Source organism: Leptinotarsa decemlineata, unplaced genomic scaffold (genome assembly GCF_025532065.1).
Source record: "Leptinotarsa decemlineata unplaced genomic scaffold, Ldec_3_MD MMD2_tig00026358_RagTag_RagTag, whole genome shotgun sequence".
Taxonomy (NCBI): domain Eukaryota; kingdom Metazoa; phylum Arthropoda; class Insecta; order Coleoptera; family Chrysomelidae; genus Leptinotarsa; species Leptinotarsa decemlineata.
This window is the reverse complement of record NW_027412703.1, coordinates 3,056,618-3,070,070: the sequence shown is the minus strand read 5'-3', so window position 1 is coordinate 3,070,070 and position 13,453 is coordinate 3,056,618. Positions and strand designations below refer to the sequence as shown.

The 13,453-nt window shown below is 32.5% G+C and overlaps 1 protein-coding gene across 1 annotated transcript; it reads right to left on the bottom strand.

Annotated features, from left to right (window-relative positions):
* Positions 1 to 7,183: 7,183 nt before the first annotated feature.
* Positions 7,184 to 12,089, bottom strand: LOC111515260 (uncharacterized). Its single transcript, XM_074184767.1, has 2 exons — positions 10,694 to 12,089; positions 7,184 to 7,775 (listed from the first exon to the last, which is right to left on the bottom strand). The coding sequence occupies exons 1-2, from the start codon at positions 12,006 to 12,008 to the stop codon at positions 7,324 to 7,326; spliced, it is 1,767 nt and encodes a 588-aa protein (XP_074040868.1). The 5' UTR covers positions 12,009 to 12,089; the 3' UTR covers positions 7,184 to 7,323.
* Positions 12,090 to 13,453: the final 1,364 nt, after the last annotated feature.

Sequence of the window (13,453 nt, the reverse complement as noted above, 5' to 3'; positions counted from 1 at the left end):
ATAACCGCCAATATCGTAAAATCTCTACCTAATCTGCCTATCTCTGAATTAGTGAACTTTAGAAATTATCCTTCTCCTGGCTCTTCATTTTTTTTAACTCCTGTTACATGTGATGAAGTACAAAAAATCATTACATCTTTGAAAAATTCAGCTTGTCTGGATATCAATGGAATAAATAGTCGAATTATTAAGGAAACTCAGGATATTATTCTTGCTCCATTTACCAATTTGATAAATCTAATTTTCAAATCAGGTAATTTTCCTAACATCTTCAAATATTCAAAAGGGATACCTCTCCACAAGAAAGGCAACAAAGAGATTGTCGATAACTACAGACCTATTTCTATTATAAGTATCTTTTCAAAAATCATTGAAAAATTAATTAAGAAAAGACTCACCAAATATTTCGAAATCAACAATTTTTTTTTGGTTTTCGTGAAAACTGCTCTACCACCGATGCTACTATGAGTGTTGTCAGAGGCATAGTTGAGGAACTTGAGTCCGGGTCACACTATTGGACCTGTCAAATGCCTTTGACTGTGTTTCCCACTGCATTTTACTCGAAAAACTGTTATATTATGGTGTAAGAGGTACTCCTTTGGGCTTGATTGAAACTTACCTGAATAATCGTTTCCAGAGAGTTTTTTATAACAATATATTTTCTGAGCTGAAGCCGATTGACCTAGGTGTGCCGCAGGGATCGGTTTTGGGCCCACTTTTGTTCGTTATTTACATCAATGATTTTTACAACTATATGAAGCCATGTCACAGTGTACTGTTTGCTGACGATACATCCTTGATATACTCTTCTAGGAATTATTCAGCTCTTGTTGATAAGTCTATGGAAATACAAGAAAAAGCGAAGCACTGGTTCAGTGTCAATAAACTCATGATGAATAAGGAAAAATCACAAAACATGATTGTTTCTATGGCTCTGCCATTAACTGAGTTCCAGTGTGTCAAATTATTGGGTTTTACTCTGGACAATAGGCTAAATTGGTCAAGTCACAATATTTTGCTCGCTCATACAGTCTCAAATTTCTCACCGTATTCTACTTTGGGGAAATTCTAGTGATGCCCAATGTATTTTTAATATAAAAGAAAAAGCTCTGAGAATTCTTGCTGGAATCGGTTTTAATGATTCTTGCCGTGAATCATTCATCACTCATGAAATTATGTCGGTGCCTTCTTTGTATGGTTACTCAAGCCTATTAGATATTCACAAAAGAGCCCCCTTGTTTCCCAAGTAATCAAGTTTACACAATCATGATACACGTAACAGCAATTTTATTAGACCTCAACGTTTCAGGCTGATGAAATCACAAAAAAACTCCTATGATTTTGAATTGTATAATGTACTTCCTGCCAATATTAAAAATATGAATATGTTTTGTTTTAAAAAAGTTATAAAAAAATATTAAAAAAAAACAGTTTTTATTCCACTTCAGAATATTTAGAACATGTGCGTAGACACACTTTTGATCCAAGGAAGATGCTATATATAGCATATATATATATAGATATATATATATAGCATATATATATATATATATATATATATATATATATATATATATATATATATATATATATATATATATATATATATATATCAGATGGAGTAGTAGAAAGCCAAAAACTTTCTTTCCCAAAAAATTAATCACTCCTAAAAATATAACCCCTTCAATTCAAGGGTTATATTTTTAGGAGTGACTAATTTTTGGGTAGACCACTATTATAATTTTGCTTTCTACTACTCCATCTTGAAACAAAAAAATGTGGGAATCTTCCAAAGAAAGGAAGGAAGTAATCAATTTTAAAATAAGTAACTCTAGACAAGGATGTATAGATCATGCAAAGAAGTAACTTTTAGACACAAACAGTAAGAAAAAGCCCTCCCGAAACAGCTTCTTTCATATAAAAATTGAATTACACGAAAGCAAAATTCTTTCGAAACAAATACTTTTATATGAACACTGAATTATACAGAAGACACTACTCTCTACTCAGTTTGTATTCCAAACATTCGTTATGGAATAAAAACCGGTATCTTTCACAGGAGTTCTACACTAAATGAATGGTAAAAAATTACATTTACATACATTTACGATTTTCAATTGTGAGTATAGTATGATAAGTTTCCTATAATAATAATATGCTTCATTGCCCAAAGAACGTTAGGTCTTATTGACAAAGCTGCAAATTTTCATCACTCATCATAAACATAAACATATATACATATATATTAACTCGAAGATTCTCACGGATAAAGTATGATGAGCTGTTTTCTCGGGTTTTGCTCCGTGTTCTGTGTATTTTATCCTCATAAGGATTATTCTCGCAACGTTTCGGCAAAGTCTGATTTGCCATCTTCTGGTGATGTCTGGACCAAGCATCTTCAATTCAGTCAGGTTGGACCCTAGCTCCCTTACCCTTGTGGTCGATTTTTGTCAGAAGGACAAATAGGTTCACTACCGCCCTTCGCGGTGTACCTCTGCTTGGCTGGAGTGGGAGGGATGAAAAATTTGTTCGTTCGGGGGGACATGAGGGTCTCATTCGATAGAGTGTCGGGGCCTCCTATATCGGGAAAGGTCGCCTACAGTATAATCTATAGCTTCCCTAACTAACGGATTTTCGTGAGTTTCCGCGCTATCAAAAACTCGCCGATTCCTCGACTGAATGGAAGGCAGCTGCAAATCTCTGCGGATACTTCAAAAACGATATGTAGCTGACCTACTTGATCGATTTCAGCATGGTACTGCTGCTGGATGAATGAGAAACATCTGCGGGACTAATCTCGGTGAAGTATCTTGCATGAATGTCTGTTGCATATTACTCAATGTCGAGCGTGTTATAAGCCAGGGAAGTAGTTGTTTTCCGGCAGGCATTTAGCAGAACCTACTGTGTAGGTACGTTGGGGGAAATGAATATTTTTTTCCGTGTTTGAGTTACTTTTTGTTTGATCAACACATCTTTGTAAAGAGTTTATTTTGGAATTATTTGCTTTTTTCAGAAGATTCCCAGGTTTTTTTGTATAAACACATCGTTTGTGATAATATAAAGATTCCTTTAAAACAAGTGATTATCAATGAACAGCACGGATTTAGTGAAGGTAAATCTACGAATACTAATTACTGTTGTACACCCAGTATATTTTGAATGCTCTGGAAAATAAACAAGTGTACGTAATTCACACCGATTTTTCAAAAGCATTTGACATTGTGAACCATAAAGTTCTTTGTGAAAAATTAAAAGCAATTTTTGAGAGTTTGTTGGACTGGTTCTCAAGTTATCTTTGTGATAGATCACAGTTTGCAAAAATTAAAGGATTTATCTCTCACGAGATATCTGTTACCTCAGGAGTACCTCAAGGGAGTCACTTGGGACCTTTTCTCTTCAATATCTTTGTGAATGATATCAAAGAAAAAATTACTCACTGTGAAGTACTGATGTTTGCAGACGATTTAAAAATTTTTAGAGCAATAGATTCATTGGCATGATTGTGCGAAAATTCAAATGGACCTTAAATCTTTTTCTGATTGGTGTAAGATGAATTATATGGATGTCAATGTGGCAAAATGTAAAAGTATTTCCTTTTCAAAGTCATTGAACCTTTATACGGCTGGTTATAGTATTGCAGGGAAGAAGTTGGAATGTGTACAATCTATACGAGATCTGGGTGTTATGATGGAGGACAAGATGGACACATATCTAACAAAGCGATGAAAATATTAGGATTCATATTCATATGCAGATCAACTGAAGATTTTACCAATATTTTTTCTATCAAAATACTGTACTTTGCATTAGTTAGATCAGTGATTGTGTATTGCACTTGTATCTGGTCTCCAACTTACTTCAAGCACAGTTATGATATTGAGAAAGTTCAGAATAAATTTCTTAGATATGTTGCTTACAAAATGAACATGCCAGCTAGAAGTCACTCGCTCTTTGGAATTTGCTCTACTATTGGATTGCTCAAACTCAGTGCAAGACGGACACATGCAGACATAATATTCCTACATAAATTATTGAATAACGAAATTAATTGCCCAACTCTTCTGTCAGGTCAATCTGCATGTTCCCCCGAAGACACGTAATAACCAAACTTTCAGTCTCGACTTTCATAGATGTAATTATGGAAAACATTCCCCTGTGTCCAGAATTCTATCAAATGCCAATGAGACCAATATTGATTCTTTCACATCTCTCAGAGCACTCTTAAATATACTCTACGTGGTATATATTTATAGGACAATTTTTTTATAACAATTTTATTTTAATGTTCTCTATGTAGGTTGATTTATTAGGTATATAGATACTAGAATAGTTAACTTTCTAAGGTTAATACATTGTATAAAAATTGGGGGTTACTTGTTGAAGAAATGAATAAATAAATAAAAATGGAGAAGTAGAAAGTAAAACATTTCTTTCCCAAAAATACATTCTAAAATTATTTAACTTTTTTTTTGATAGGCCACCTCATTAAATACAAGTTACTGATAAAGAAGTTTGCTCTTCCTACACCAGCATAAAGTTCTCTATTACTAATATGATGCCTCATATAACTTCATCTATGTATTTTATGGACTACTTCTGGCATGAATATCACTGGGAGTTTTATTTCAACACCTCAACACGTGTTTCGAGCACCAAGTGATCTTCAAGAGCAAGAAGGTTAATCTCCCCCTTGAAGATGATCACTTAGTCATCGAAATACGTGTCGAGGTGTTAAAATAACGGTTTGGTAAGTAAGTATTTTATTTAACCACTTTATATACAGTTGCATATTTGTAGAAAGTCACAAAAGTTTGTTCATTGGATAAAAACTTTAAGTAGATATAAAACTGGACATATACCACAATAGAATATAAACAGAATATACATATAAGAGTAAATAATTTAGAGATAATGTCTGAGTGAGCATAAATCAAATTATTCCACCTTGTTTCACCTTTTCTTCATATTCGTCTAGTGTATAAAATGAATTTTCAATTAAGAAAAGTTTGATAATTTTTTTTGGAACAGAACATGTTGGCCTTTTTTAGATCATCTGGAAGTATATATAAGCTAAAATTTAAAGAATTATCTGCCGATTTGGTAAGCCTATATCTGGGTATTCTATATCTGGTATGTTGATGAATATCAGACTGTTTAAGTTTGGCAGATTCTTATGGATATGGTGTTGTAATATTCATTACTACAGCAAAGTTTCCAAACAGTGCATCACAAGTACTTCTGGCATGGTTGAAAAAGATATACGAGAATAACTGTTATTTACTCATATACCTTTCGGCCTCAGGGTTTGTACCCCTCTCCCACATAGCAGTCGATTGAATGAATAGTAGTAACCCCTTAAATCAAATAAACTGGATGATTACTCATGGTCATCCCTAAAAGAAACAATCTCAGGTGTACCGCAGGGAAGTATTTTAGGACCCTTGACGTTTTCAGTGTTTATTTTTGATTACCCCACTTTTTATCACATTGTCAAGTACATCTATACGCAGATGATATACGGTTATATTTGTCTTCTCATAACACCGATACAAAAAGTTGCGTGGCCAATATAAACACAGATTTGCAGAAAACATTCCTATACTCGGAGAATCATGGTCTGAAAATCAATCCAAATAAAACTTTGGCCTTATGCACAGGGTCTCAAAGACTGATAGTAGAAAGTCAGTGTAACTTTAGGCTCACTCTCGATAACGCAGACATTGACTGGGTAGACAGTGCTAAAAATCTTGGCGTAACCATAGATAGATCTTTGCCTTTACATGAACATGTGACAAACATTTTCAAAGTATCACTTTTCAAACTCAAATCGCTATACAAATTCTAGTATCACTTATCAGAAGAAAGGAAATTCAGGTCAGTTGAAACTCTTATTAACCCCCAAATCGAGTATTGTTATTACAATTTTTTGCCGCAATATAACAAGCAGAAGTTACAGCGTATATAAAATGCTTGCATGCGATTCGTATACCATATGGTGAATATGTCACAACATTTTTGTTAAAAATGAAGTTGCTGAACGTGAGGTACAGAGTCCAATATTTGATAAAAATTTCTTTGTTTAAGTTGCTTCAAACTAAAACACCTAGTTATTCATATAGTTTATTAAGCAGGCATTCTGACATACATATGGTCAATTTGGGAATTAACTCAATCAACATACCTAGGCACCGTACTTCCAAATTTCAAGGATTTTCTTATATAGCCCCTTTCTTATCTGAATGAAATTTTACCCCCTTCAAATCATAATATTCATTTGAATTGAAGGGGTTATATTTTTAGGAGTGATTAATTTTTGGGAAAGAAGTTTTTGGCTTTCTACTACTCCATCTTGATACAAAAAACAAGGACGAGGGAATCTTCCAAGGAAAGGAAGGAAGTAATCAATTTTAAAATAAGTAACTCTATACATGGATGTGTAGATCATGCAAAGAAGTAACTTCAGACACAAACTGAAAGAAAGTCCTCCTGAAACAGCTACTTTCATATAAACATTGAATATCACGAAAGAAAAAAATTCTTTCGAAACAAATACTTCTATATGAACACTGAATTATACAGAAGATACATTTCTCTACTCAGTTTATATTTCAAACATTCGTTGTGGAATAAAAATCAGATATCATTCACATGAGTTCTACTTTAAATGAATGGTAATAAATTGCACTTACATGAAACACTGTCACCCTCACTGGTATACTTTCAAATATCATTCACTCATGTGAAGATTCCCTCATCCTTGTTTTTTGTATCAAGATGGAGTAGTAGAAAGTCAAAAACTTTCCCAAAAGATATTATTATTATTATATAAAAAAATTATTGATTTTTTTGGAATAAATTTATGTATCAGAGAAATACATTTTATTTGTGGATTCAACTGTCTTATTTTATATGCCTTTTTGATATCAGGAAACACTTTCATTCATGGATTTGAATTTTGGCACAAATAAAAATTTGATATTGGAAATTTTGTGAATTGAAAAGTGTTGTTCTAGCAAGTGGAAACAGACTTTCAAATTTATATGGACCCTGGGGCCGCATGACTGATTTTTACCTAGTATCATCAAACCCGGGCCAGGAATCGCATTTGAAGAGGTAGGACCTCGTTAATTCTTAGTTTCCACTTTCGAGAGAGGAGGGCGACAGCTGGTTGACAAAAAACAGATTTCAACAAAAACAGATATTACTTTTATTTTAATATCGACATTTAATATGTTTACTTAAAAAATATAAGTATATTAACTAATTACATTTCATTAAATGATTATATTAAAATACCTAATCATTAATATCTGTTGCTCCTAACTAACACTTCTGCTGAAGTTTCTTGATCTTTTTCAATTTATTCTTTTTATTTAAAATGACATTTTTTCTCTTGTCAGTATCAGCTTTTTTGGTGATATCTTTATTTTTCAGTGACTTTTTGGTGGGTTTATTTTCCTTATCAATTTTCTTCTGCTTAGCACCATCTTCAGTCAATACATCATCTTCTTTGACTTTTCTTTTTTTACTTTGTTTTGAAGTTTCCCTATTGTCAGCCTCTTCCTTATTTGCTTTGATAATATCCTCATCTGTTATATTTTCAGATGTTATATTTTCAGATGCCTCACGATCACTAGATATTTTTTTGACAATAACTTCGCCTGTAGGTCTCACAGTGACATTGGCATTGGGCAATGTTGATAATTCTCCAGTTTGTGTTTTGAACGTTTTCGTTTTTGGAGTCTTCACTCTCACCTTTTTATCTGTCGGAGGTTCTGAAAAAATAAAACTTAATTTAGAACACAGTGCGTTAAGAGAGATCGGTTGGCATCATGAATTGCTCAAAAGTGATGGTATAAGATTCAACAGATCTGTTAAAAAAAATAAGGTAAATATTAAAATTTCACGGGTTACGTACATTCGATTAGAGTTTTTTTAAATCTTGGTACACTAGTCTTGAACAGCTTCAGCTGTTTAGCATGTTTAGTTTGTTATAAGAGGCATAAAAGTTAGAATTGCGTCTTCACCGATTTTGTTATAGAAAAAATGTATCAAAGAATTGGCATCAAATTTTGTGTAAAATATGGAATTAAGTGCTCAAAAACACTTGATATGTTGACTGTGGCATACGGTGATTTTACTCTGAGTCAGAAAAATGTTTACAAGTGATACAAGCTTTTTACAGAAGGAAGAGAAGATGTGAATGAAAGTTTAGATTTGATAGGTATCAAATCTTGAGCAAGTCAATCAAACTAAATAGGGCTGTTCATTTGGACCACTTTTCCTTTTAATTTATGCTAACAATATCATGATAGATATATAGATAGATATTCATTTATTTCTACAGAGTATATATATGTAAATCTTGTAAAAAAGTTAAAAGAAATACTTTGTCCGAGAAATACGTCAGTGAACAAAATTACAAAAGAGTAATACGATACAAAATTCGAATACAACACCTCACATACACATATAAGTATAGAGTTGATAAAATAAAATTTAACATAAACTGTTAAAATAGTCATCTATAGTATAAGGCTCTATATTGCATAAACATTCTTTCACAGACTTCAGAAAACCGCTGGCCATCCCAATGTCTCTTATATCCCGTGGGGGAGAATTAAAAAATTTTATCGCACTGTAGACAGTACTTCTTTCATATAGAGATTTTTTATGTATCGGATACAAAAAATCATCCCTAAATCTTGTTTCATACTTATGTGTTTTATGATGCTTTCCAAAGTAGCTTGGTTGATTTACTAAAATTTTAATGACTCAAAAATGTATATTGCTGGTACTGTTGATAATTTGTTCATTTTAAAGATTCCTCTACATGAGTCTTTGACCTTCATACAAAAAAGTATTCTGATTACCTTTTTTTGGCAGAGAAATACTCTGTTCAGCTCATGACTGGAGCCCCAAATGATAATACCAAACTTTATTGCATAGTAAAAAGTAGCGTAAGTTGTGAATGAGTAGTATTTGATTTGATGTATGTATTAATACCACTTCATAATGAATATGTGACTTCTCTTTGTGATCTTTTTAATTGACATCTGTTTTGACAACTTGATAATAATTTCGACTAATGATATAACGGGTGTACCAAATATATAAATACATGTAATACACAACAGCATAGTAGACAGTCATCAGAAATTCACTGTCAACATTTTTTTTGAGAATTCTCATAGCATATGTAGTTGAAGAAAGTTTTCTGCAGAGATTGTCTATTTGATTTACCCAACTTAAGGTGTCATCGATATATATATATATACCCAAAAACTTCACAGACGTGTTGCAGGTCACTCTAAAATCATTGAAAGTGATACTCTTCGGTGTCTCCATGCTGTTATCAATTTTGAACATGATGCAATCTGTTTTTTCATCATTTAAAATCAATTTATTTTCTAGAAAAAAGTGTTTTGTCCTTTCTTACAATACTATCATGTTTTATTATGTGTGGTAAGTTTGCACCTGTCAACAATAGGTTAGTATCATCAGCATAATTAACTATGAGAGCGGAATTTGAATTTACCACGATGTTTATGTCATTTGTAAATATAAAGAAGAGTATTGGGCCCAATATACTACCCTGTGGAACTCCCATAGACGTCTCCAAAGCCTCTGATCACGCTGCTGTTCTACGATTCAGTTCTACGATTTGCTTTCTGTTTTTTAGATACGACTTGAATCAGTCATAGGAGTTCCCTCAAATTCCATATTTGTAAAGTTTGCCTAGTAGAAGATCATGATCTATACAATCAAAGGTTTTGGATAAGTCCATGAAAATCCCACAGGATAGATCCCCTCTTTCCATTGCTTCCAGAATTTCATTACTAAAATAAACAAGAGCTGTCTCAATGGATTTCTTTTTCAAATAGGTAAGTTGGTGACTAGAAAACATATTAAAGTTTGAGAAGAAAGATGTTAGTCTTGTGGCCATTGCGTTTTCAAATAGTTTTGATATACATGTCAGAAGACTAATTGGTCTGAAATTATTAATGTCTGACCAACTTTCTTTCCTATGTAGTGGTTTTACAAAAGCCGTCTTCAAATCATCAGGAAAAATTCCTTGCTCGAATGACATATTTATCAGATGAGTTAAAACACTATTTCATATATACAACTTTTAATGATAAGTATTGGAACATCATCAATTCCACAGCTCTTTTTGTTTTTCATATTTTTTACATTGCCATTAAATCATTTTCTGTGAGTGGACTCAAAAATAAGGTGTGACTATTGGAGGCTAATGACTTCTCAAAACCGCTCACTTTACCGATTTTATTGAAGTATCTTCATATCCTTACAGTATTACTTGTGTTGCATATGCAAATACTAATTTTTTTATAAAATCAAGTACTTGCAGAAATAACTGAAAAGGTCTACAAAAATGTTATTACATGGGCTACTGAAAATCATCCCATTCAACGTAAACAAAATAATATTGATGCAATATTAATGAAATCAACCAACTGAAATCTGGCAAATAAAAAAGCTTTTTTTTTCTGATTGATTCGGTCGTTACTTGATGAAGATCCATAGTAATTTCCTAAACTACACCTCACGATTTGATTTCCACACACTTTGTTTGTGGAGATCAAAGCTTGAGGTGTAGTTAATGAATAAAAAAACATGTGTAGTCATAATTTATACCCAGATGAAAAATAAACTTTCATGACAAACTTACCCGTTGAGATATATATGGGAATAGAGGGAGTTCTTGGAGCAAAAACATGAAGTCCTTTGATATTTTCAAATCCACCAGGGAATTGATTTTCCAAAAATTCAAATGCAGAGCACAGATTTTCTACAAGTTGTTCAGTACTCATTTTATTGTGACCAAACTGAAACGTGTAACTATCTCCTTTCAAATGCAGGTGGAAAAATACTTTGGATAACATTTTATTCACATGATCTTTCAAATTGCTAGATTGCAATTTAACAGGAATAGGAATCTTACGTTTTTTATAAAATATTTTCCCACAATTTTTAACTACTTTTCCACTGATTTTACCACACACTAAAAACATATCATATAAATCAACAAGTCTGGATTTCTGCTCAAAAGTCTCGTATTCAGTTCTTAGTTCATGCATTGTCATTATCCTCTTCACATTAGTTACGCCTTTAGTCTTTAGGAGGTTTTCATAGTGTTCAATATGTTTCTCATGTTCCTTGTTACCAATTCCTTTCACTTCTGAAACAATCAGGCATATTTCATCCTCAGGATTCAGAATACAGTTTTTCATGGGTATTCTCATTAGTTTTGGGTGGCCCAAAGGCACTTGGTGGCAGTTCACTTGTAGAAATAGTGGAAAACTTTCATTGAATAACTGGTTTTTCAATTTAGGATTGCTTGCTCGAAATTCCACAATACCATTTATTGCCGAATTTACATCTTTCACTTTGATGTTGTAATTTTTTAGTATGGTTTCAGTAGAATTATTCTGCTTGGATTTCTTATGTGAATCATTCTTCTTTAATTTTGAATCACTCTGTATATGAAAATTGTCTGGTGCACTGGAACTAGAAATAATTTTCTTTTTATCAGCAGTTGGATTGAGTGCTTTTCTGGTAGTAGGTTTTGTCACTTTTGAAATGTTCGAATTCTGATTTACATCTTTCACTTTAATGTTATATTTTTGTGTTATGGTATCACTAGCATTATTCTGCTTGGATTTCTTATGTGAACCATTCTTCTTCAACTTTGCATCACGCTGCATATGGAAATTATCTGGTTCATTCAAGAAAGAAATAATTTTCTTTTTATTAGCAGTTGGATTGGGTTCTTTTCTGGTAGTACGTTTTGTCACTTTTGAAATGTTAGAATTCTGAATTGAGGTTTCTTCAACATGCCAAACACCTTTGCTTTTTCGCGATTTTACTGAAACTGGTGAAACGCTTACTGATGTCTTCTTACGGCTTTGTGGCAGCTTCGCAACATTTGAACTCACATTCGAAAATTCCTTGGAAGGATTGGAAGGTTTTTTAATTTTTCCCATTTTATAAATTGTACTTTAACAAGCGGCTACCAAAATATTAAGGTTAGAAACGTGTTTGTGCTTTGTGGTTAATCGTTATATTTCTTCTTCTTATTAATACTTTTTGACACTTGGGTCTTTGGTGCATTAGCCAAGGATGCAGAATAGAGATGTGAAATCGTCTGAGATCATTTACTCACCTCACATCTATTCATTAATTTCTATATACTATTTCTTTTTGTGCGTTGGTATGTTATGTTCAAGTAGGTAATAACTCTTTTCGCTTCGGAACAGTGGCGAATTGGATAAATTTAAACAGAATTTTTGGTTTGTTTCATTTATAATTTAATGTTATTATTTTCTGGAAGTTTGATTGGAATATTTGTAACAGATGTTTTGATATTTTGTGAAATACTGGGTATATTCATTAGCACCAATATAGAAATAAATCTTAACTTCTGAACGAAACAAGATATAAACGTCGGGAAAAATTTGTGTAAATTGGTACCAATTTTAGTACTTTTTGGATGCCACTCAACATCAGGTGATTCAGTGGGCTGAAACACCACGTCTGCCTGTCTACATTTATCGTTTACTGGTGGAAACTTTTTCAGCTAAATCCGCACTCGAAATTAGTGATGGGCATAATGGAATTCTTTGTAAATGAATTGTTTGAATAATCGAATTATCATTCGAATCATAAATTACTTGAATGAGCAGGAGAATCACTTAATAGACATCGATAATACAGTAGTTGTTCAGTATGTGAATGTATCTTATTAGATTAAACTGTGATTTTTACTGTGAACTAAAAACAATTTTCACTCCATTTTTATATATTGAGAATTCATTTTGAGTTCATTGAGTTCTATATATTTTAATTTTGAAACAACGTTTCATCTTATTGATTTTTAAGAATAATCATTGCTGAGCGTTTTCAATTGGCATTGGTACTAGGTGTATTTTTTTCCATTAATATTATTTCAGATTGGGTCATTTCCGCCAAAAGTTATTTGCAGAATAACTGTTGTCAGAAATATCCCAATCTAGAATGGAATTGGTGCCAACAGAAGCACCTACTATCAGCAGTCGAACAATAGTGATTCGAGAACATCTATATTCTGTTCTGCGATGCAAATAAACTCAAATTAATTTAAATTATGGTCAAATGTGCTTGAATAATGAAGCAACGACTAAATAATTAAAAGAAGAAAAATAAATTCGAGTTATCTTGATACTCGATTAGATATCTCTAATTGTTATGATACTCGAATTATCGGTTATTTTTGTTTCGAATTAGCCCATCACTAGTTGAGATGGTTCTCCTCACCTCTACCAGTGCTACCAATCCTACTGCTTTAACAGTAGATTATCTGTTTTTTTATTGATGCCCCTGTTTTCTGTTTTATTCCTAATTTTTGTTTTTCAATTAGCCTACAGCGTCACCTATTACACTATGCATCACA

Bases quoted from the DNA above. Each gene is read 5' to 3' on its own strand.
- LOC111515260 (XM_074184767.1), bottom strand. From the start codon at position 12,008: ATGGGAAAAATTAAAAAACCTTCCAATCCTTCCAAGGAATTTTCGAAT. The intron at 7,776-10,693 runs GTAAGTTTGTCA...TTATTTTTTCAG, and splicing joins TCCCATATATATCTCAACGG to AACCTCCGACAGATAAAAAG.